Here is a 26,639-nt window from a genome sequence, read left to right on the forward strand (position 1 = left end):
TTTACCCCATTTAACAAAAAGGTACGACTCTAAACCAAGGACTACCTTTTTGCCAAATTTGGTGTAATTCCGTTCAGTAGTTCGAGCTGTAGCTGTGGCTAAAGTTTCCTATGGGAAATTGCATGGGGAAAACACGTTTTGGGAACCCCCTCACTTCTGGACCCCTGCTTAATGAATCACCCCCAAACTTTCAAGATAGGAGCAGACCAGAGCGCCCCCCGAGTTCTGACAATTTTGCGAAGATTCATCAACCGGCGTCAAAGTTATTTGGAATAGAATGTTGTAAATTTCCTATGGAAAATAGGTCCTAACTATAACTAACTATAACTACCTACTGGCGACCACCAATAGGTAATATAGTATATTTTATATATATCTATATATGTAGGTATATATATATATATATATTACCTACTGGCGGTCGCCAGTAGGTATATATAGTTAGGATTTTTTCTCTATGGGATTTTTGAAAATTCTATGTCTAATAACTTTGGCGTTTGTGGACGGAATTGGCTGAAATTTTCAGGACAATGGAACATATTGTTTCTGAGCAGCCACTGAAAATTTGGGGGGGGTTTGTCAAGGGGGGGCTGAGAAAAAAGGGGGGTCCCAAAACGTGTTTTTCCCATGTTAATTTCCATAGGGCGGTTGGCCTCACTTTTAGCCCGAACGGCTGAATGGATTTCCACGAAACTTGGCAAAATTGTAGATATTGTTTGCCCGATGCGCCTTTGCTAGGTCTCAAGATATATGCTCCTGTGAATTTTGAGTAAATTAGGTTTAAAAAAAGATATATATCTAGAGCCGCGCCCCGGTGCGCGTACCGGGGAGCGCTCCGGGCGCGCCACGCGACTTGTGCACGGCAAGCTGATTGGTTCTCGGGTGTCTGTAAACATTCGAAACAGTCCGCAGCGCCCGCCATCTTGTGTCTCGGTAGGATTGAGACACAAGAGGTGGCAAAAATCAAAGGGGGAAATGAGCAAAAGGGGGCAGGGTACACCCCCCTGACCCCCTAGTTTTGATGTGGGGGCCATAAAAGGGTCCCGCGGGTAAAAAAAAAAATTTTTTTAAAAATCGATTTTCACGGGGGGAGCGCCAGGTACGCGCACCGGGGAGCGTACGGGGGAGCGTACCATGGAGATAAAAAATGACACTTTTTAAAAAAAAAAAATAGCATTTTTTTATAAATTGGAGGTAGTTCTGAAAATAACTTTTTTTTTGTTTTTGTTGTTTTATATTTTTTTAGACTTTTTAAAACGATTTTATATTTTTTTTGGATTTTTGTCAGGGGAAAAACAAAAACAGGGATTCCAAAACTGCTCAACAGGAGCAAAAAAATGTGAAAATTTAGGGACTGGCAGGGCAGCGGTGTTGCTGTTTCTTTATGGCAATGAGTTCAACACTCTGCTCCCCATAGCAGAGCAGTTCATCACACTCCGTGCACAGAAATTTGATGCCTGCAAACACCGGCTGAATGTTAGGGACCATTCTTCCACGGGGTGGTCCCGAAGGTGTTGCTCCACCAGTGGAGGTGCTGCCGCCATCTGTGGGTAAATTCCGTGCCAGCTCTCTGACACTCTCCCTGGCAAAGTTGTTAGGGTGTCTTCTTTTCACATGCCTGATTAAATTAGCATTTCCAAAACTATATTTTTTCAGAGGATTGCCTCTGGATAAACTACTACCACAAATTTTGCAGGTTACTTTTGGAGCGTTGACTTTTTTTTGTCCTTCAGGGATGTCATAAAATTTCCAGATGAAATGGGTTTTTTTCTTCTGCTGAGGAGGGTCCTCATCTAAAAATCCGTCTGAATCACTGCTGGATGACTCTCTTGCAGCCATTGCTGTAGATCAGAAAAGTAGGAGATGAACAAAGTACACAGAACAGCTCTTGCTCTCTCCAAGTACAAAGCAATAGTGAGAGAAATGGGTGGGTTTCACACAATTTGGAAAAAAAAAAGTTCTGAACCAATGAAAAGTGTTATTTTAAAGTCACATGGTTTGACGCGCTTACGCTACGCGCCCCGGGGCGCGTCCCGGGGCGTGTTTCGTAAGCGCATCAGGGCGTTTACGTTGCGCGATCGTATGCGCTTCCGGGTGCGCTTACGCGGTGCGTCGTAAGACGCATCTCACGGCTACGCGATACGTGTCTTATGACGCAAGGCGTGGCGGCTACGCAATACGTCACGATGTTGTTTTCGTTCGCGGCAATAGCGCTATCGGGACGCTCATCAGTACGCGCCTCGGGGCGCGCCGCAAGATTGCGCTTACCCGTGCGTTCACCGGTCTGCGCCCCGGGAGCGCACCAAAAAGAATAAAAAAAAAAAATGACATAATTATACAATATAAAATTCGATTTAAAATGTATTATTTTTTAAAACTATAAAGATTTGCTATTAAAAAACCTATGAAATTCACTGAAAAAACCATAGGTTATAGACCATATATAGTTAGGAATTAGCATTTACAAAACCTTGAAAATTCACTGAAAAAACCATAGGTTATAGACCATATTTAGTTAGGAATTAGCATTTACAAAACCTTATTTTACTCACACAAAACCATTGAAATTCCATATATAGTTAGTTGCACTAACTATATATCGCGCACCCGCAATCCACTGCTGATGATGTCCCATATTACATCATTCATGACATGGTCAGTGACATCACTGATGACATCACTGATGACATCTCAAATGACATCACTGATGACATCACTGATGACATCTCATTTGACATTACTGATCACATCACTGATGACATCATTCATGTGATGATACGATGAACCTCTTCAGACTCTAATATAACCTTAGATACACTCAGTGTAAACAGACACTCACAGACTGTCACTCATCCATGTAGTTACTCACACACCTAGTCAGTCTTGCAAAGAATCAATCACACCTCCATTTCCTCAACTATATAGTTATACACACCTTACTTATTGGAACATATAATAACACATATTTACTCTGTTATACAATCCCTGATACAAGTTCACAATAATCCATACAGCCACTCACACATTCACTGGCTCTTATGCACAGTTATTTATATATGTCAACTATCACATGTACTGTGTTTTACATATGTACTTACTTTGACATGTAGCACTGAGATATCCATTCACTCACCAATACACTCATGCACACAGTCAACCACCCATACAGCTGTTTCCACATGCACTTTTGAACCCATACATATAGTGAATCAACTGCTCACACATCTATGCACAGAGTCATACACCTCCCAGACACCCACACACACACTCAGTCTCCCATACAAATACTTGGGCAACTAATCAATAACCCATATAGTTAGTCATATAGCTAATGATCAACACATGCATCAGATTACAAAACAACAGACACAATGATGCACAATTTAAAACAGTTTAGTCACTAACCCATGCACTTAGTGAGACACATTTAATCACTCACTTATACAGTCAGTCATGCACCTACTAAATCCTTCATCCAGACACTTATACATCCACTCATTCTTCAATATGTAAGACATATTTTAACTTTACAGAAACATACAGTCACTGGATGTTGTCATCAGTGATGTCAGGATGTTGTCATCAGTGATGTCATCAGTGATGTCATTTGAGATGTCATCAGTGATGTCATCAGTGATGTCACTGACCATGTCATGAATGATGTAATATGTGACATCATCAGCAGAGGATTGCGGGTGCGCGATATATAGTTAGTGCAACTAACTATATATGGAATTTCAATGGTTTTGTGTGAGTAAAATAAGGTTTTGTAAATGCTAATTCCTAACTATATATGGTCTATAACCTATGGTTTTTTCAGTGAATATATATATAGATAGAGAGATAGATAGATAGCTATACACCCACTTTTCTACATGTTCCTTTTATTGTGCAAATACACATTTGATGATGTTAGGTATATTCACTAATGTTAAAAGATTAGACTCATGCAAAAGAATGGCATACTGTTGCCATATTGATGAACAGCCTCTTTTGGACATGGTTAGCCCCCACTTTTTGCCAGGAAAATGATGCCTTTGCGACTGGAAGTGCACAGGGTCCCTGCCAACCAGGTCCCCGGTGCCTGAATCTCTTTCCCTTAAATGTACATTTTGTTTCCCATTTGGCACAACATCAGTACCCCATGTAAGTCCCTATTAAATGGTACCCCTAGTAACTAGGTTATTGGCTCTGAAGAGGGATTCCAGCACAAATTGTGCCACGCTTGGCTCCCCCCACCAAGACCGTGGACACTGCCATTGCAGAGTGCATGCCTTGATGCAGGCAAAACCAAAGAGTCAACATGACACACATCCCTGTGTGCCATGCCCATAGACACTGCATAGGAAATATGTAAGACACCCCTATACCATGCCTTACAGTCCTAAGGCAGGGTGCACTCCTTAGATGTATCTCTTGTGAGTGCATAGCTGCATGAGCAGAAATGCTCCTGCAATATCCATGTCCATTCTTGAATATTGTAAGAGGACAGGTAAGCCTTAGAGAGTACATGGGCTGGATATTCATCATTACGAGTTCCCCAGCTCCATGATGGCTTCACTGTGTTATGGGATGTTTGGTATTAAACATCTCATCTTAATAAACGTGTACATACTGATTCCAGTTTCAGATTTATTATTAATTGCACACAGGACCCCTTAGAGGGGTCCACACAACGCTACCAACCCTTAGTGTGGCACCGACAAGTCTAAGCCAGCCTGTCACCACAAGACAGATTCTGAACTCATGAGGTATGTGCCTGTGGCTCATAGGTCAAGAAAAATGCCTGCCCTGGGCAGAGGTGTTCCCACCTCCCCCGGTCAGGAAGAGCCATCTGTGGTGGAAAGCTTCAAAGGCCTTGCCACCTTTGAAACTTGATCCCTGTTTTTCCTGAAAGAAGGAGCAGCCCCCCCCCCCTCATTCCCTTTTGGCATGAACACAGGTGGAAAACCAAAGAAGGAAATATATCCCCTCTGCCAACTCCAACCCTCAGATACTGGAGGTGAAGTGAAGAACATTTTTCAGTACCCACCATCTTGAAGATGGTTGGACTTCTCCAATCAGGGCCAGGGCTATGTTCGGCTCCCATAGAGATACCCCAGGTAAGGAGCCCATTGGCCACTACCTATCACTTCCTTGTTAACATCCCTAAATGTAGTATATAGGTAACATCACCAGACCCTGAAACTAGTATCCATGGACACAAAAAGACGACGAATGAAGTAACGCTGTTGTACCGAGAATTGCAGACCTCGTGGTGGACTATGGGCACAAACTCCTGCCTGCCATCACAGAATTTGACCATCACCATCCTCCAGTTTGTCTCATTGCTGTGGTGCCTTCACAAACTCCAGAGAGACATCAGCACTTTAGAAATCACCAAGGAACTCCATCTGGAAAGAGTAGCGATCTCCCTGCAGCCGCACGTCTCAAAAACAGCGTAGTCCGGTCCAGCGTTGTCCAGCTCCCAGTCTGACCAACATCTCTCAGTGCCAGCAAAAGGTACAGTTGCTCTGGGGGATTCAGCTCAGCCTCTGCAACAAGTCTTAAGCCCCCAGGGTCCACTGGAAGTGAAATACACGAATACCCAAGGTACTGGACCCCTGCAGCAAAAATGTATTAAACCGAGTCCAAGTGGATACCAACTTTACAGTGAACTAGCTCCCAACGAGGGGCATCAGGACTCCGGACACCCACTACAGCAGTGATCCCTGCAGCTCCAGAATTGTCGCTCCAAGCTGTCAGCCACTGACTGTGAGGTGTCTCTTTGCGTGCCGTTGCCCAGCTGCACATCTTCACTGCACCCAGCCCACCGACTCAGGGCATTTTAGAACCATCAACTGTGCTCCTATAGCCCCAGAGCCTTTGTGACCTCTACTCTCCCTTAATAGCCCAAAGAGTTGTCTACAAGCTTTTCATTTACAAGTGAACCCCTTCCTCCGTATCACGGCACCTACAAAGTACATTTGTTCCTTGCTCTCCTAGAAACCCAGAAAGCTTCCAAGAACTTGGCCTTGGATCACTGTACCTTGGCCCTTGAACCTTCTGATTCCAAAAGGTGAACCAAGAAAAGTAACTGCATTGCACTGATTTTCCAATTGCCTTTTTCCTTCCAAAGGAAATATACTGTGCGCAATTGCGCACAACTATAAATATTGCATTTACTGTGTTTTTTTCATATTGTGAAAGGTGTTTAGGTTGTACCAGAAGTTCTTTGTCTAAATATTTATATGAAAAGAAGTACTATTTTTCTAATTCGGTCTCAACTTCATTCATTGAGTGCTTGTATCATTTATTGCCTCTGGGAGTCCAGCAAATGTTTAGCACTACCCTCTGATAAGCCTTACTGCTCGCCCACACTACCACAAAAATAATGTTAGTATTATCTACCTTTGCCTCTGTAAACCAATAAGGGTCTCTCTAACCTCTCTGTGCAATGTACCCCATTGTGGTGCACTGTGTAGAGAGGTGAGTTTCCTACAAACAATTATAAGAATTCTTACTTTACGTAGAGATTTTGTAAGATAAAATACTTAGATGTTGCCTATAAAGCAATATATCCGATTATTTATGGAGCAGACTGCTAGCTTGCTGGGTGGGCAGTATCGACCTGCAGTTGTCGGTAAGCAACTGCACAAAGGAACATCTATGGAACCCTCTTAACTCTTTGTGTATGTATCTATATTGAAGAGGAAGGTGTATAGTAGGTTTGTACAAAATAAAAAAATGTTTTGTGACGTTCAGAAAATCAAAACTTGGTGAACTTTGAACACCATGGCCTAAGGATGAGGTTTTCTGCAGAAATACGTTTTCCAAGACACTTCTATTAACGGTAGTACAGTCTAGTGTTTCTCCCTCCAAAAACGAGATGTAGCAGGTTTTTTCATGCATATTATTTAAAATGTCTGCAACTTCATGAAATTCACAAAGTTGATAACCTTTTAAACAAAACGTCACAAAGTTATCATAGATGTACAATGATACATTTCCCCTCCGCTGATTGTAATACTTCCACATTGTCCAGAGCCCCGCCTTATCTGAGTTCTGTCAAAAGAGCATTAAAACCGCTGGGCCTTGGTTTTGATATTGTGAGTCCCTACACAGTGCAGAACTCTGAATTCTGGAGCACTGGATACATGCTGCTTTTTTAACTGATTCCAGAGCAAAAACACAGCAAGTTAATAGTCCACTTTCTCTTTGCTGATAGGGATCAAACAGTCCGAATAATAAAAAATATAATATAAAATTTACAAGGTGCTAAGAGTTTACCAAAAAAGGCCTTTATTATTTTACTTCTGAACACATTCTGTCCTCTTGTAAAAAGAAAGATTAAAAGAGAACACCCTCCCCGAGTACATATTATAGGCATAATGATCCCAATTAATGAAGATGCAGACCCCTCAGAAAATATCCAAGGGGACACATTTCCCTTTGTCTGTCTACCCTCTTCCTCAAGCAGCCTTCTCATATTTATGTAACTGAAACTAACACAAGTATGTTTTAACCCCACAGACAATGTTCCGACAAATGACGCTTCTGTGCCAGTCAGCGGGCCAGCCGTCTCAAAACGCACCACACATGCCGTCTCTGATCCAGAAGGTACTATGAATTCTTTAGTGGATTTTTTAAATGCACTGCAATATCAAGTTAGAGATGGTGCACAGGCAATTCTTAACTTTCATTGATAATTGGGCAGTGCCAGATTGTAGCTAGGAAGAGAGGTATTCTATAGAGGCAACCCTATATAACTTAATGGTTTAAGGAATAACTCCAAGGAGATTATGTTGCATCATAATTAAGGCATACTTCCCATGGTTGTGTTTCCAGATGAGTCTTTTGTCTCTGAAAGTGTGTTAGACCTGGCATCTTTGGCGTGGTTTCCCCTATCTTTTTGCCTCTACCGCCTGTATTTTTGATGCTGTGCTGGATTTCGTTTTTGCTGGTTTAGATGCTTTGAACACTCTGCCACTGCTGATCAGTGCCAGAGTGTAAGTGCTCCCTGTGTAAATTATTATTCTGATTGAATATACATGTTTGGCATATTTGTATCACTATGAAGTCCCTAGTAAAGTGCACTGGGTGTGCCAGGGCTGGTGGTGACAAATGCTACTTGTGGGCCTGCAGCACTGATTGTGCCACCCACAGGAGTAGCTCTAAAATGGTGTCTCAGGCCTGCCACTGCAGTGCCTATGGGCAGTTTAGAACTGCCATGTCCTCCTGGCCGGTGTCCCCACTGACCAGGCCTAACCCTTCCCTTTTTGTGCACATCAGTCACCCCTATGGAAGGCCCAAGGTACCCCCCTGGGCAGGGTGCAGTGTATGTAAAAGGTAGAGCATGTACTAGTGCAGGTGACATGCTCTGATAGTGAATGGCAGCCATTTTCGTTTTTCACTACTGTAAGGCTATCTTGCTCCATAGGTTAACATGGGGGATGCTGGCTACAGTGATTAACAGCATTTCTTCCCATAGGAACAAGATAGGACATAAGTATCTAGTATCCCTGAACTCAGAATTTAATAACACATCTTTTAGGAAAGGTTGTTTTTAAATCCTGTGTTTGAGAACAGCACTTTTAGAAAGTTGCTGCTCTCTTGTCTGACCCTTCTGTGTGCCTGGGCCTGTTTGTGTATTGACTGTCTGGTTTGAGAGTGACAGGGGCGGGGGGATCCCCCAGGAGGCTGGATGAGTCAGCACTAAGCTGAATGACTGCAATGGCAACTGGAGTGGTGGGAGGAGTTAGCACCTGGGCTGAATAGGGCTGTGCCTGCCTTCCACAATGCTGGCTCCACCCCCCTGCTGGGCGGCTGAGGACCCTGCCCCTCACTCTGAAAGGAAAGATGCAGCCAGCAAAACAAAGTGCTCAGGATCCACCCAGAACTGGTTCAGACCGGGCTCAGGGCCCCCATGCACCAAGAGAACAAAGACTTTAGGGGTATAAGTACAGGACCCCTGACAACAGAAAATTAGATCATCCTGGAAATCAAGAAGGAACCTCTGCCAAGGAGAAAGCTGAAACTGAAGAAGGAAGATTGTCCTGCTGTTGCTCTGCTGGACTGACCTGTTGCTTTGCTGCCAAGGAGAGGGGAAGGACTTTGCTGCTGAACTGTGTCCCCTTTCTTGAAGGAATCTCCAAGGGCCTGAGAAGAGCTGGCTCCCTGTTTTGAAGTCCCAGGAACAAAAGGACTTCACCCCCAGCTTCCCTGAACTCTGCTGAGAGAGTTCTGTCCTTCCTAGAGTGCTTGATCCAGTTGTGGGGCCTCTGGAAGTTGTACCTGAGCTGGGAAGCTTGAAACTAAGCTTGAGTGACTTTTGAACTTGAAAAGTGTCGCATCGCTCGCTTGCGGAGCGCATCCCCGACAGTGCGAGAAGTTTCCCGCCGCTACAGAGGTCGAGATCGTCGCAGTGCCTGACGCCGCTGCCAGAGACGTCGCATCCTTCCTTTGCGGGACGCACCAGACCGGTGCGGGAGAATCGAACATCGCTGCGAGTATCGTCGCAGAGCCTGTCATCGCTGGGTGAGAACGCCGCACCACTTGCTTGCGGACCGCATCACGTCGCTGCGAGTATCGTCGCAGAATCAACGCATCGAGGAGCTGCGAGAGAGAGGATCACCGCTGGACCGCGCATCGTCGCCCCGGAGATCGTCGCAGCCCCTACGAGATCGTCGCATCGTGCCTTTGCGAGAACAGACTTCCTACGGAACCCACGCATCGGAATCCATACAAGTCCCCATACAGACCGGATTCGTCGCAACACGCCCGCTGCTGCAGCGGGGCTGTCGCATCGCCTCCCCAGGGTCTCAGGAGCAACGCATCGCTTGTTTTCCACCGCACCAGCTTCTGCTTTTGGAACTTTGTTGCAACTAAAAGGTACTGTGAGTAAACGTGACGCAACTGTGAACTTTTCACGCATCAGTAGAGAATTCTATCGCAACGTAGAGAATTCTAACGCAACCTCAAGAACTCGTTTTGAAACCATATTCTTGAACTGTGTATGTTGGATTTTTGTCGTTTTGGTCTTGTGTAGTTTAGATTAAAAATACCTTTATTTTTCTAAACTGTTGTGGAGTCAGTTTGTGGTGTTTTCACTGTGTTACTGTGAGTGTTGGTACAAATACTTTACGCATTGCCTCTGGTTAGCCTAGACTGCTCGTGCCAAGCTACCTAGAGGGTGAGCAGGGGTTATCTCAGAGGGTTATCTCCTTGCCCTGACTAGAAGCAAGGGTCCCTTTTGGACAGTGGTACCTACCTCTGCCAACTAGAGACCCCCAGATCGAACATTGGTGGTCAGACGGTGGGATTTGAACTTGTATTTGTACTTGACCCACAGTAATTGGTGTACATCACTAGTGAGTGCAGACCACTACGCCACCGCATACTACTGGTTTTTGATTTTTGATTCTATTTTTGAGTAACTCTTCAAAGCATCATGTCTGCGAAAGGAAAGGCACTCAGTGAGGGGGCAGAAGCAGAATTAGAGTTTTGCATTGAGGAATTGTGTTCATACAAAGTTGAGCAACTGAGGAAATTCTGCCTTGAGTTTGAGTGCCCCATAAAAAGCGCCTACAGAAAGGAGGAGCTGCAGAGAATCTTGAAAGCCCATTGGGAGGCACAAGAGGGAGATGATGTGGATGTAGAAAATGGTTTTCAAAGCACAGATCTGCCAGTGGGCAAAGTAGGTGCAGGAGTTGGCAGCAACCATTCCAGCAGGGGCCTCTCCCCAGAAGAGTTACAAGAAAATCAGAGAGTAAGAGAATATGAGTTGGAAGTTCTGAAAATTAAAATGAAGCAATTGGAAATGGATAAAGAGAGAGAAAAGGCGGCGGAGGAGAGCAAATGTGCCCGCGCCTTGGAGGAAAAGAAATTGCTTTTGGCTCATGAGTTGAGCATGAGAGAACTGGATCTTAAAGCCAAGGAGGTGGATGCCAGTTCTAATGGTGGCAGCGCGCAGCCAGGGCATGGGGGTAAAGTATATATTCCCAAGGACCTGGTACAGAATTACCATAGGGGTGCGGATATTTATGCCTGGTTCACTTCGTATGAAATTGCATTGAAGATTAATGGTGTGCCTGATCAGCATTGGGGGGCGGGCCTGTGGAAACATTTTGAGGCTTCTGGGAGGAGTGCTCTAGAGCCCTTAGAATTAGCAGGTGCCATGACCTACCCCAATATGAAGGAGGCCTTATGTCTCAGGTATGGCCTTACCCCAGAGCAGTACAGACTGCAGTTTAGAAACTCCAAGAAGAGAGAGTCTGAGACTTGGATGGAGTATGTGAATTTGTACTCGCGTGCACTGGAAGGTTGTATGAAGGGCAGTAAAGCAACTGATTTTAAGGGGTTGTTGCATTTAATCAGTTGGGAGCACTTGAGTAGTCTTTGTGTTCCAGAGCTGCGCCAGCATCTTTTAGACAGCAAGCTGACAGAACCCATTGAGCTTGCTAAGGAGGCGGACCGCTGGACCAGTACCAGGGTCCACAGAGGAATTGTGGGTACCACAGCCAAAGGTGGGCAGGGTCCCCAGTAGAAGAGTGGGGGGGACAAGGGTAACCAAAAGGAGTTCTCAGAAGGGCCCCAAAATAGTTCCCAGGGAAAGGAATCCCAACCCCCCAAACCTAAACAGCCATGGCCCTCTAAGGGCAGGCGGGACAATAAAGACAACAGGGGTCCACCTACCTGCTATCACTGCAATGAGGTGGGCCACATTGCTCCAAAATGTCCCAAGAAGAAGCAAGCACCCACTGGTGCCCCCGCCCCAGCGTTAGCTAGTGTAGCTTTGGGAGGGGATTTGGTTTCTAGTGATTGGGCGGAGCTAGCAGTTATGACCCTTGTCTCTCTAGGAGACCAAGAGGTGGTCCAAGAAACCTTACTGCCCTCTAACACTAAGAAATATGGGCAGAAGGTGACCATCAATGGGAGGGAGATTGAGGCTCTGAGAGACACAGGAGCCAGCGTGACATCCGTGAGGTGTCAGTGGGTGTCTGAAGAGCAGATCATCCCTGGTGTACTCCGCCCTGTAGTGGCAGCTGACAGTTCAGTGCGCTTCAGCAAGCTGGCGCGTGTTCCCTTTGAATGGGGGGGAGTCTCTGGTCTTTTGGAGGTAGATGTCAGTGATGCCTTGCCTGTAGACTGTCTGTTAGGTAACGACCTAGAGAGTTCTCCATGGAAGGATGTAGAACACAGAACTCACTTGGAGATGTTGGGTTTGCCTGCGTGGATCTGTGTGTCCACACGTGCTATGACAGCCAGTAGGGGGAGTCAGCAGAACTGGAGCCTGAAACAGTGGCCCAGAGACCTGCCAGGAGAGGAAGAGGCAGAGGGCACGGGAAACCAGCCCCAGCCGTTCCCACGGTCCAGGAGGAAGCAGAACCTGAGGGGGATACCCTGGAACCTACAGGGGAACAGGTAGCCAAACTGGGAGACTTGCCTGAGCTGACCCATTGGCAGCAGGAAGGTGGTCCCTCCAGGGAGGAATTCTGCAAGGCGCAGAAGGAGTGCCCTTCCCTCATTGGTCTGCGGCAACAGGCTGTAGATCAGGCAGCAGGTGGAGCAGCCAGAGATCACTTCATCTACTGGGAAGATGACTTGTTATATAGCGAGCCTAAGTTTGCTGAGCCCGGTGCAGCCCGTGTGCTGGTGGTACCCGAGCGCTTCAGAAACTTCCTAATGGGTCTGGCTCATGACATGCCTCTTGCAGGACATCTGGGGCAAGACAAGACCCTAAACAGGCTTGTCACCCACTTCCACTGGCCCCAGATGAGAAAGCATGTTGGTTCCTTTTGCAGATCTTGCCAAACCTGTCAAGCCAGTGGCAAGACTGGAACAAAGTTGAAGGCACCCCTTCAACCCTTCCCAGTAGTGAGCACCCCTTTCGAGCGGGTGGGCATAGACATTGTAGGGCCCCTGGACCCCAAGACAGCCTTAGGCAACAGGTTCATCCTGGTCTTGGTGGACCATGCCACCCGGTACCCGGAAGCAGTCCCTCTCAGGACAATCACAGCACCCGTGGTGGGCCGTGCATTGATGGGGATCTTTTCCCGTGTGGGGTTCCCCAGAGAGTGGTCTCCGACCGGGGTACCAACTTCATCTCTAAGTACATGAAGTCTCTGTGGGAGGAGTGTGGGATAACTTATAAGTTCACCACTCCTTACCACCCTCAAGGAAATGGGTTGGTTGAAAGGTTCAACCGGACCCTGAAAGGTATGATTATGGGCCTAGCGGAGCCCATGAGACGCAAGTGGGATGTCTTGTTACCATGCCTGTTGTTTGCCTACAGGGAGGTGCCTCAGAAGTCCTTAGGGTTCAGTCCCTTTGAACTCCTGTATGGCCACCCTGTTAGAGGACCTCTCTCACTGGTGAAGGAGGGTTGGGAAAAGTCCCGTGGGAAAACCCCCCAGGATGTGTTCAGCTATGTGCTGGCCATCCGCAACCAGACACAACGCTTCAGGAAGCTCGCTCAGGCGAACCTGGAAGCAAGCCAGGAAGAAATGAAAAGATGGTATGACCAGAATACCACTTTGGTCGAATTTCAACCTGGGCAGAGAGTGTGGGTGATGGCGCCAGTGGAGCCTTGTGCGCTCCAAGACAAGTGGACTGGGCCATATGAGGTGGTGGAAAGGAAGAGTGAGGTAACCTACGTGGTTAACCTGAGGACTCCCAGGCAGCCCCTGAGAGTCTTGCATGTGAACCGCCTCAAACCACACTTTGAGAGGTCTGAAGTAACCATGCTCATGGCTACAGATGCAGGAATGGAAGAGGATAGTGATCCTCTCCCTGACCTCCTGGCAGTTAAGGAGCAAGATGGGTCAGTGGATGGTGTGGTCCTCTCGCCCACCCTGACCCCAGAACAGCAGAGTGACTGTCGCCAAGTGTTGGGTCAGTTCTCCTCCCTGTTCTCCCTGACCCCAGGAGTCACCAACTGGTGCGTCCATGATGTGGACACTGGTGACAGTCCGCCTGTGAAACAAAAATTTTACAGAGTGGCTGACAAAGTCAGGGCCAGCATCAAGGAAGAAGTTTCCAAGATGTTGGCGCTAGGGGTGATTGAGCCCTCCAGCAGCCCCTGGGCTAGCCCAGTGGTCTTGGTGCCCAAGAAAGCTGCTACGCCCGGTGGCCCGCCAGAACTCCGGTTTTGCGTGGACTACCGTGGGCTCAATGCGGTCACGAAGACTTACGCACACCCCATCCCCAGAGCTGATGAGCTCGTGGATCGGTTGGGAGCTGCCCAGTACCTCAGTACATTTGATTTGACTTCGGGGTACTGGCAGATTGCCTTAACTGATGGGGCCAAAGAGAGTTCAGCATTTTCAACGCCAGAGGGGCACTTCCAGTTCCGAGTCATGCCCTTTGGGTTGAAAAATGCCCCTGCCACCTTCCAGAGACTGGTTAACCAGGTACTGACCGGGCTGGAGGAATTCAGCGCCGCATACCTGGATGACATTGCTGTGTTCAGCTCCACGTGGGAGGAACACTTGCAACACCTCTGTGAAGTGTTGAAGGCTCTGCAAAGGGCAGGCCTCACTATCAAGGCAAGCAAGTGCCAGATAGGGCAGAGATCTGTGGTGTATTTGGGACACCAGGTGGGGAGCGGCCAGGTGGCGCCCCTGCAGGCAAAGATTGATACCATTCTGGCTTGGGAGCCCCCCAAGACCCAGACAGAGGTGAGAGCCTTTTTAGGACTCACCGGGTATTACAGGCGCTTTGTCAAGGGATATAGCACCATTGTCGCCCCCTTGACAGAACTCACTTCCAAGAAGTTGCCCAAAAGAGTTGACTGGACTGACGCCTGCCAAACTGCTTTTGAAACCCTGAAAACTGCTATGTGCACAGCACCGGTGCTCAAGGCACCTGATTTTTCCAGTGAGTTCATAGTTCAGACAGACGCTTCAGAGCATGGTATGGGAGCAGTACTCTCACAAATCACTGAGGAGGGAGGAGACCAGCCGGTAGCCTTCATTAGCAGGAGACGACTCCCCAGGGAACAGAGGTGGAGTGCGATTGAGAGAGAGGCATTTGCTGTGGTCTGGGCTCTGAAAAAGTTAAGGCCCTACCTGTTTGGGACTCACTTCCGTGTTCAGACCGACCACAGGCCCCTCAGATGGTTAATGCAAATGAGGGGTGAGAACCCAAAACTGTTGAGGTGGTCCATCTCCCTCCAGGGAATGGACTTCACGGTGGAACACCGCCCTGGCACAGAACACGCCAATGCTGATGGTCTGTCCAGATTTTTCCGCCTTAGTGAAGAGAACTCCCAAGAGGGTGGGCAGTTCTCCCCACTTTCAGCTGGAGGGGACACGTGTTAGACCTGGCATCTTTGGCGTGGTTTCCCCAATCTTTTTGCCTCTACCGCCTGTATTTTTGATGCTGTGCTGGATTTCGTTTTTGCTGGTTTAGATGCTTTGGACACTCTGCCACTGCTGATCAGTGCCAGAGTGTAAGTGCTCCCTGTGTAAATTATTATTCTGATTGAATATACATGTTTGGCATATTTGTATCACTATGAAGTCCCTAGTAAGGTACACTGGGTGTGCCAGGGCTGGTGGTGACAAATGCTACTTGTGGGCCTGCAGCACTGATTGTGCCACCCACAGGAGTAGCTCTAAAATGGTGTCTCAGGCCTGCCACTGCAGTGCCTATGGGCAGTTTAGAACTGCCATGTCCTCCTGGTCGGTGTCCCCACTGACCAGGCCTAACCCTTCCCTTTTTGTGCACATCAGTCACCCCTATGGAAGGCCCAAGGTACCCCCCTGGGCAGGGTGCAGTGTATGTAAAAGGTAGAGCATGTACTAGTGCAGGTGACATGCTCTGGTAGTGAATGGCAGCCATTTTCGTTTTTCACTACTGTAAGGCTATCTTGCTCCATAGGTTAACATGGGGGATGCTGGCTACAGTGGTTAACAGTATTTCTTCCCATAGGAACAAGATAGGACATAAGTATCTAGTATCCCTGAACTCAGAATTTAATAACACATCTTTTAGGAAATGTTGTTTTTAAATCCTGTGTTTGAGAACAGCACTTTTAGAAAGTTGCTGTTCTCTTGTCTGACCCTTCTGTGTGCCTGGGCCTGTTTGTGTATTGACTGTCTGGTTTGAGAGTGACAGGGGCTGGGGGATCCCCCAGGAGGCTGGATGAGTCAGCACTAGGCTGAATGACTGCAATGGCAACTGGAGTGGTGGGAGGAGTTAGCACCTGGGCTGAATAGGGCTGTGCCTGCCTTCCACAATGCTGGCTCCACCCCCCTGCTGGGCGGCTGAGGACCCTGCCCCTCACTCTGAAAGGAAAGATGCAGCCAGCAAAACAAAGTGCTCAGGATCCACCCAGAACTGGTTCAGACCGGGCTCAGGACCCACATGCACCAAGAGAACAAAGACTTTAGGGGTATAAGTACAGGACCCCTGACAACAGAAAATTAGATCATCCTGGAAATCAAGAAGGAACCTCTGCCAAGGAGAAAGCTGAAACTGAAGAAGGAAGATTGTCCTGCTGTTGCTCTGCTGGACTGACCTGTTGCTTTGCTGCCAAGGAGAGGGGAAGGACTTTGCTGCTGAGCTGTGTCCCCTGTCTTGAAGGAATCTCCAAGGGCCTGAGAAGAGCTGGCTCCCTGTTTTGAAGTCCCAGGAACAAAAGGACTTCACCCCCAGCTTCCCTGAACTCTGCTGAGAGAGTTCTGTCCTTCCTAGAGTGCTTGATCCAGTTGTGGGGCCTCTGGAAGTTGTACCTGAGCTGGGAAGCTTGAAACTGAGCTTCAGTGACTTTTGAACTTGAAAAGTGTCGCATCGCTCGCTTGCGGAGCGCATCCCCGACAGTGCGAGAAGTTTCCCGCCGCTACGGAGGTCGAGATCGTCACAGAGACGTCTCATCCTTCGTTTGCGGGACGCACCAGACCGGTGCGGGAGAATCGAACATCGCTGCGAGTATCGTCGCAGAACCTGTCGTCGCTGGGTGAGAACGCCGCACCACTTGCTTGCGGACCGCATCACGTCGCTGCGAGTATCGTCGCAGAATCAACGCATCGAAGAGCTGCAAGAGAGAGGATCACCGCTGGACCGCGCATCGTCGCCCCGGAGATCGTCGCAGCTCCTACGAGATCGTCGCATCGTGCCTTTGCGAGAACAGACTTCCTACGGAACCTACGCATCGGAATCCATACAAGTGGTCTTCCTCCCCATACAGACTGGATTCGTCGCAACACGCCCGCTGCTGCAGCGGGGCTGTCGCATCGCCTCCCCAGGGTCTCAGGAGCAACGCATCGCTTGTTTTCCACCGCACCAGCTTCTGCTTTTGGAACTTTGTTGCAACTAAAAGGTACTGTGAGTAAACGTGATGCAACTGTGAACTTTTCACGCATCAGTAGAGAATTCTATCGCAACGTAGAGAATTCTAACGCAACCTTAAGAACTCTTTTTGAAACCATATTCTTGAACTGTGTATGTTGGATTTTTGTCGTTTTGGTCTTGTGTAGTTTAGATTAAAAATACCTTTATTTTTCTAAACTGTTGTGGAGTCAGTTTGTGGTGTTTTCACTGTGTTACTGTGAGTGTTGGTACAAATACTTTAGGCATTGCCTCTGGTTAGCCTAGACTGCTCGTGCCAAGCTACCTAGAGGGTGAGCAGGGGTTATCTCAGAGGGTTATCTCCTTGCCCTGACTAGAAGCAAGGGTCCCTATTTGGACAGTGGTACCTACGTCTGCCAACTAGAGACCCCCAGATCTAACAAAGTGCATAAAACAAAGTGAGTCACATAGATAGACTTGCAGACATGTATGGTGTGAATTAATGTATTGGGAGTCCTGGATAATCCATATTAGTATTAGTTACCTCACACTGAAAGACAGTGTGCATGAGGTTGCTAACTGATCAAGAAGGAAGTTGACTCATTGCTCATTCCTTGATTACCATGCAGAGACTCGCAACCACAGTGTTCTTTTTGCCATATTTGTGATGGTGGTCTTGTCCAGAAATGTACGAGGAAAGTTATGTACAATTAAAGGAGTTATTCACTTTCCAAGTTGTGAGCGAATGAACGATTTAGTTTACAAATGATTTTGTTGGTGTAGACAATTTAGTATGTGGCAGTGGCAAAACTTTCAGGATTTTCCAATAGAACAATAACTAAAAAGCCATGTGATACAGGGCCAGTTGCAGCATGCGCCTCTCTAGGTGACTAATATGTGCTAGCACCTTCAGTGTCCTCTTGTACTGGAGCTGCACAAGCCCATCCTCCATTACTGCCATTAGTGGGCCTCTACTCCTTTACCAGAACTAAAGTATACAATCACAATACATTTTTTGAAAAATAAAGACTTGACATGCTTGACCTAGCGAATTTGAACCTTTCTTGATTCACAATGGTGAATTTTTTCTTAAGGATTACACTTAAAAATTATTTTCTGTCTTCAGCAGATTTGCTCAAGGATCAGAAACTCACAATGAAAGTTGTGGACATTGCAGATGTCGATAAGCTGTTTTCTGATATTGCTGATACATTCAACGAACAACGGCAGCATCATTTAATGATGGGGGACTCCATCAGGGAGCTTCAGGCAGTGTGCAACTGTGCTGCCAACAGTAGCCTGAAAAGCTGTATTGAAAAGTTACAAATGGACAATGGTAAGTGGGCGGAAAAACAGGTTTTTCTCTGTACTTGGGTTTCCACGTTTGGTGGGAATATCTGGTGCAGACACCATCCTCTCATCCACATTATCATGAGACAATGTGGAGCACCCCAACAATACTCCAATTTAGGAAAAAGTTGAAGACACACCTCTTTAAAGAACACTATTTGAAATTAAATGAAATTCCAATTTATAAAGCGCTCTACTACACATAGGTGTCTAGGCACATTTCACAGTGTATTAACCAGAACTAAGCTACCTCTCCTACCACTCATTGACTGGATACTTTCTATTATACCCGGTTCAGTACTCTTCTGCCCTAAGAGCTAGGTATGTGGTGCTCACATACATTCATACATGAGATCTGCTTGAGAGTTAATCTGTGAGCATAAGGTGATTGCCATACTGTACAAATCAAATATACAGTATATCTGACTTAATCGTAGGATTTTAAGGTGGGGAAGGAAGGGCTATACTACTGAGTTGAAGATGTATTTTACAGCCCTGTGGTCAGTGGTTGATTCGAATTTCTCAGTCATTGAGGCATTTACTTTCACTTTTCATAGTTTATTCCGAAAATTGCCATCTTCAGTCTTTGGATCTTCACAGATTTGAGAACAGTGAAACCCCTTTAACGATCCCCCTTGGCCCTTGGTATGTGCCTGCTGGTGGCTGTACATTTGAATTGATGACCACACACAGGAAAGCTCTTCTCCCTGGAGAGATAAAAAGAACATCTATAGCCATGAAGCCAACCCCATATTTGCTTTTTTATGTATCCTCAATTCTGGAACCTCAGACTTATCAGCACAAATATTGATGCAATTTCAATTTTCTCACATTTTTATTGACACTTTTGGTGCACTTAACTATTCGAAAATGAAACCTAAATTTAGCAGCCAGGAAGATAGCTTCATTGATTCACTGCCTGCTGCTGAGAACAGAGTGCAATTTCCACATCACATGTTGGGAATCCAGGTGACTCCACTTAACCATTCATCCTTTCGAAGTCAATACTGTGAATAGGGCATAAAACACATTATTTAAAGCACCTGAAGGGTTCTCAGTAGAGACTATAAAATGCCATGTTATTATTGTATGTTTCTATCCCTGGTAACATCAACTACTGAGTAGATGTTCATGCTATGTTAACCCCCAAATATTTGGGAATGGATATTGGTTTTGCATAAGGTTAGTTGGAACTACTAGGACACCTGATATTCTATATCCACCTTCAAAACATTGGAGCTAGCACAAAATGTAAAAAAAAATCATAGGCTCCTAACATGCCTGTAAAAGCAAACCAAGTAGCATGAATCAAGACATTTTACCAACAATGTATCCCAGCATCACTGAGTTGATGAACACCTTCCTCCTCAAGTGCATGGATCACCTTGTTCTTTCTAGTTGATTAAATGTAGATGGGAGAAAATACAGACTGTCATGGTTTGGTAATAATCAACATGAACATGAAATGATCTTGCTGCATGTTGAATGATGGGCATATTTGAGTGTCATCCCTATATGAATAGTACAACGAACTAGGAGACCCATGAAAATAATAAGCATAGTCTGGGACAGGGATGTTCCCCATTGGGCCGCCCAAAAAGTAGCTCTGTGTTTGCAGTTCTGAGGTTCTCCAATACCTGTTTTCTATAAAATATTTATACCGGCCCTTTCTTCTAACAAACTATTTTATCAGCTATCAAATTGGTCAATAAAAAGAAGTGGTCCATGATCCCAAAAGGTGGGGATAGATCTAAAAGGAACAGCATGCAAATGTTACCATCAGAAGCCACACAAATAAATATCCATGGTATACCTGCTGCATCATTAAAGCTGTCACATATTTCAAAAACCTGTTGTCACAGTTATTCTCGAGTATTAATTAGGCCATGATGTGATTTTAATTAGGCAAGAGTTATGGGATAAATTTGGTAATTCTGATTTATTCTTTGAAGCTGAATTAGAGATAATAACGCAATTAAGCATTCTTGTGTAATTTGGAGGAAAGAATCCTACCACAAGAGCATATTTAATGAGTGTGAGCAGCTGTTTGTGCTGCTATTCGTGTTCTGTTTTATTTAGCACTATTTATTTAACACAAAAACCATTTTCACATTCATTTATGCCCTATTCACAGTATTGACTTCACATGCTTTGAACTTCTCTTCAGCACTCTCTCTGTCCAGCTATCACTACCCACACCTCCCCCATCACCCTCTCAATCCCCCAACACATCCCAGCTCCCCACCGCCGCCACAATGCCAAACCCCCTCCCTAACAACACCCCCCTCTTGAACCCTCCCATTTCGTAATCTGCTCCCCCTCCCCGCACCCTCGCATGCCACCTACCAGCCCTCCCAGCCTCTCTTAGACAGACTCCTCACCCCCAGGACACAGCCGCCCCAACTCATAACCCCCTCACTAATTACTTCCCCCCCTCGTGAACCCTTCCCTGTCTCAATCTGCTCCCCCCGCCCCACACCTGCTCCCACTCATGACCCCTCCCTGCTCTACCCCGCCTCTTTGGGACAAACCCTACTCCCCCTGGACTTTTCCATCCGTAAGGGTACTTCTAACCCCTTTTCTCCTATCCTACCCCCCTCCTTGAACCTGGCCCCCCTCCTATCCCCTACGACACTCCACCAAATTACCTTGATTCCTAATGATAGCCCACCTCCAATTCCCTTCCTCCTCCCTAGCACCCCTACTCCCCCTCCAAACTGCCCCATAACGTCCATAGCCCCTCTTTCCCCTGCCCCTTCCTCCACAAACTTTACCCCAATCAGTACGCCACTACCACATCCCCCCTCGCCCCCCACACTCCCCACGCTCATCTCCCCCTTTCCTCCCCTCTCCCCACCAGTCCACCTGCCATCCTGCCCATCCCATCCTCCCAATTCTGGTCCACACCCCACCCACCTCCCCTGGCCTTCCCAAATCCTCATACTAACACTGAACTCCCGTCGTCAAACCCTCCTGGAGTGCCACTATCCCCTGGCGGTAATCCATCCCACCCTAACCAATCTGTCCCCTACTCCCCCTCCATTCCAATCACGCCCAACTCCCTCCTATCCATACTCAACCAAGCACTTCGTAACATTGAATTCAATCTCTCTACCTTGGTGGATGAACTTACCCTACTCAGGAAAGACTTTACTCGGTTCAAATCCGACAAACTCACAGCCAGCCCCACCTGGCCACCTGCTCCTTGCGCCAACCCTCGAAAACGTCCATACCTCAAACATTGGTCAACAACGCCTCTCCTACCCTGCTCCCACAGACCCCCTCAAACCTTGAATACCTACTCCGACACGATCTCTCCGTACTCTGCAACACTTACACTAAGAAACCCTCGCCTAAAGATCTGCCTCCCCCTCACTCCAAGATCCCTGTTATCCTGGGGATGAACAGAACCTCCGACTATCCCAACTACCCCAGACCCCCCCCCCCCGCAACTCACCTCCGTTCAACTACTCCCTGTCACTAGCAACAACCCTAAACCCCTCAACTGCATGCTAGTGAATTGCCGCTCGGCCGTCCGGCATGCAACTGAAATCTCTGAAACCATTCTTAATGAAGATACCGACATCGCATTCCTCATCGAAACCTGGCTCAATGACCACTCCATGCCCATCCTTGACCTTCTCGCCCCCCTGGCTACTCTATTCTCAGAAAAGACAGACCTGTAAGAATAGGTGGAGGACTAGAACTTAAAATAAAAATCTCCCCCCCATTAAGGCTTCATAATATCTATCACCCTCCTGGTGAACCCCTTCCTTTTGCCGAAGAACTTTCGGACCTTCTAACTAAATCTCTACTCTCCAACTCCAATGATATCTTCCTAGGAGATCTTAACCTGCACTGGAATGAACCGGATGACCCCACAATCAACATTCTCACTAACCTTCTTGAGATTAGTGACCTCAAGCAACTATACCACTCCCCTACCCACGCTAAAGGAGCCATTCTTGATGCCATCATCACCAACCCCGACCTGACATCCTTAAACAATATCATCCCTATCGACTGGTCTGACCACCATCTCATTCTGTTCATAATCTCCCCTCCAACCCCACCTGTTCCTATCAAAAACAACAAAACTATTATCTTGAGCAGAAATCTTAAGCAAATCCCTCCCGACACCCTTGAACTGAAACTCCAATCCCATCTCATCCTCACCCCCCCCCCCCTCTTGAAATCCAAATGAACTCACGGAACACTTTAACAAAACTGTCGCAGAGGTCTTAGACAAGCTTGCCCCGCTGAAAAGTAAAACGCTAAAAAACAACCCCTCCAAATCATGGTTTACCCTCGACCTTACGCACACTCAGATTAGCAGAAAGAGCATGGAGACAACACCCTACACCTTTCCACCTTGCTCTCCTTAGAACTGCCAGATCCTCTTACAAAAAACACATCTTCTCTGAAAAATCTTTTCACTTCCGCCTTCAACTCTCACATGCCAAAAACAGACCCAGAGAACTGTTCAACCTTATTAGAAACCAAACCTCCCGGCACCACACAACCCAGTGGCCTCTATTAACAAGTGTGAAGAAATTGCCAGCTTTTTCGCCGAAAAAATTGCCAAAATCGACCGTGCTTTCCTTAATACCCAACCCTCGTCCAACCCTCAACCCCCCCAGGATACTACACCTAATCCCACGCCCTTGAAATCTCCCACAACACCCTCACCCATCCTCCCCTCTCTTGCCCCCCCGGAAACCCCCTACTATCACTCTGCTTAAAAACAACGCCTCTTGGCTTACTTTCCACTCCGTTTCTGAACGGGAAGTCTACAACACATCTCAAACCATCCGCTCACACTAAAGACCCTCTCCCCTCCTCACTTGTCCAAGATCTCAAACACATCATTGTCCCCTACTGGACCAGCATCATTAACGCCTCCCTCTCAACAGGGAATGTTCCCCCCTCCCTTCAACTCGGACAAATCACCCCTATTCCCAAAAATCCTAAAGCCAATCCTAATGACCCCAACAACCTCCGCCCCATCTCCAACCTTCCCCTTCTCTCCAAATATCTCGAAAAGTGCACCCTACTTCAACTGGACGAACACATTAACACATTCAACCTACTTGACCCCCTTCAATCTGGCTTCCACAAAGGTTGTAGCAAGGAAACTGCCCTGCTCAACATAGTAGATGACATACACCTTGCCCTGGACAAGGGTGAGACTTACCTACTCATCCTTCTAGACCTCACCGCTGCTTTTGACACGGTGTACCACCCGACCTTACTCAATATACTCAAGGATCGCTTTGGCCTGAATGGCACTGTCCATAACTGGTTCACCTCCTACTTCCAACACAGAACACAACAAATTAAAATTCAAAACTCCCTATCTTGCACAACTCCCGTCTCCCTTGGTGTACCGCAAGGATCCATCCTCTCTCCTGCTCTGTTCAACCTCTTTATGGAACCCCTCACCTTGATACTCAAACAAGCCAAAATCAATTATCATCTGTACGCTGATGACACTCAACTGTACTATAAAGTAAAACCCCATTCTGACATCCTACACCTCAACTCAGCACTAACCAAGATCCAAACCTGGTTCCACAGCAACCATCATAAACTCAATCCTAACAAAACTGAGATTATCCTCTTCTCGCCCAAGAACAACCCTCTCCCCATTCAATCATGGATCGCGGATCTCAATGCCCTTAACTGACCTCTCTCCCTCGCAGAATCTGTCAAATCTCTTGGCATCACCATCAACAATAATCTTACTCTTAACTCCCATATTAAAAACACAGCAAAAAGTGCACTTTTCACATTCCGGCATCTCAAAAAAATCAAACCCTTTATTCCGGCTGAAGACCTCAAAGTTATTACCCAATCACTGATCCTTTCCAAAATCGACTACGGAAATGCCTTTCTCTCTGGTACCCCCAAAACCCATCTTGCCCCCATCAAATCCGTCCTCAACCTCGCAGCCAGACTCACCACAAACTGTAAGCGTTTCGACCACATCTCACCCGCCCTCAAGGCCCTCAAATGGCTCCCCATTGAAGGTTGATCCTCCTACAAAATTGCCTGTATCACACACAAAACCATCTATCGGAAGACTCCATCCTACCTATCAACTAAACTGAAAAAAGCTGGCTGCACCCGAACTCTGAGAAGCACCAACTCTCTCCTCCTCATACCCCCTCTCCTCAAAAAAAGCTCTTCTCAATCCCGCTCCTTCTCTGGCAAGGCCCCAACCATCTGGAACAACCTCCCCAAAGACCTTCGTTTTCAACCCCTCCTATGCCAACTTTAAAAGAAACCTTAAATTACACTTCCTCACTTAATATTGGGGAATGTAGCCCCCTGCTCTCCTTTCTGTATATTTGTTTCCTGCAACGCTTTGCTGCTTTTTTTAGTCCTCCTTGCACACTGTAAAATAGCTATATAATATGACATTTTTGTTTCTTGTAATTGACGTTCTGCGTATATGATTTGTACTCCTCACACTATGTACTCTAAATGGTTCCTCTAACTTGTATCTACCCAAATATGGAACTTGTTTTGCTGCTTTCTTGTGTATTACCCCTGTTATGTAAAGCGCTCTGATACCCTTGGGTGGAGCTAGCGCTATATAAAACCTTAAAAAAAAAAAAACTACTGCTAAATACTGGTACTACATTGGGCATAAATCCTACCCCAAGTGTACATTTAGTGAGCATAAGTGGCTGCTCATGCTGAGAATTCATGTTCTGGTGCATTTAAAGTTATGTCTTAGCTCAAATGCATCCTGCAAAAATAGCAACAGATGCAGAATTACTCTTCTTGTGTAATATGGTGTAATCTATCAGATTTTGCAAATTTTGCGTGATTAGGCTGCACTGAATTTCACAAATTATGCTCACCCCTAGTATAAATCTGGTATTCATTTATGGATGGAGGTGTGAAATACATCTGCTAAAAATCGTTCCCTGTCTTCGATAGCAATTGCATCTAAAGTGGTTTTATTTAACTTGAAGTGAGATGTGGGGGTGGAGTAGCTACCAAAATCAAATTCTGATCTAGTCAGTGAAATTGATATAGAGTTCTTGACAGTTAGTGAGAGAAAAATCCCATTGTGACTTGAAGCAAGGGTATATTGGTAGATTCAAGTAAGGACCTCTGCTTTTTCAGTCACACAGATGAACATCCCAAATGAGATCCTTTTCATCTATTTTTTCTGGATGTTTCTTTTGATTTGGTCAAAAAGGGGTCCTCTAACAATAACTTTGAGTCCAGTCAGTCCAAGATAATAATATGGTCAGGTAATCTCTTATTGTGCTCCAGTTACTGCAACTAGCCTGAACTCAGTGGCCAAAAAACAGGTTCAGGGAACTAGTAGCCTTAAACACAATACCGTTTTTCAACAGTAGATATGATTGTATGGTGTATTAACAAATAAATGAAAGACTAGCTACCAGCCGTGCTCTACATATTTGGACATGGGTGTTGGTGACCCCAACTAAAGGATATACATATACGCTTGCCAGTTAGCAAACACACATAAAGTATTGTAGTGTAGTTCCTATTATCCCAATAGGCTCTGCGCATTGGAATAATACCTTCAATAGTATAGGCCTAGACCAGACGTTAACTAGGTCTACTACTGTCGATATTAGACTTAAAGTTTTGGGTTTTGCCAGCTAGCTCAGAGTTCACTAGAAACTTTCTCGAATAGGCAAGGAGAAGTTGAACCTCCCTGGATAGACAAGAAGGGATTTAGTTTCTGACAACCATAGAACATGACAACTTTGCTCTCCCCTAATCAAGAGTGTATCTCTAGAGTCGTGTGAAAACAAAAGACGACTTATTTTACTCAGTACGTGCATTCTTAGTCTCACCAGATTGTAGAGAAAAGGAAGAGACGGGCGTGTTCAATAAAAGATGTTATTTATTGATCAGTCTCTTTTCTCATACAAGAGAAATGGATCGATATTATTGCAATACTTATGGTTAAGTAAAGTGCATACAATAAAAGTAGAAGTATAAAATAATACTGTAAAAACATTGATATG

At 46.2% G+C, this 26,639-nt stretch overlaps 1 protein-coding gene across 4 annotated transcripts in view; it reads left to right on the top strand.

Moving 5' to 3' along the window:
• LOC144770051 (uncharacterized) overlaps positions 1-26,639 on the top strand; it is a 151,507-nt gene that overhangs the window by 63,990 nt on the left and 60,878 nt on the right. Inside the window, exons 3-4 of one of the 4 annotated variants that reach the window (XM_078654278.1) lie at positions 7,513-7,599; positions 18,398-18,607. In XM_078654278.1, coding sequence (XP_078510404.1) covers positions 7,513-7,599; positions 18,398-18,607 — 297 coding nt within the window. The remainder of the gene's footprint in view (positions 1-7,512; positions 7,600-18,397; positions 18,608-26,639) is intronic. The other 3 variants (XM_078654279.1, XM_078654281.1, XM_078654280.1) reach the window with 3 other exon arrangements.

Source organism: Lissotriton helveticus, chromosome 7 (assembly GCF_964261635.1).
Source record: "Lissotriton helveticus chromosome 7, aLisHel1.1, whole genome shotgun sequence".
NCBI lineage: Eukaryota > Metazoa > Chordata > Amphibia > Caudata > Salamandridae > Lissotriton > Lissotriton helveticus.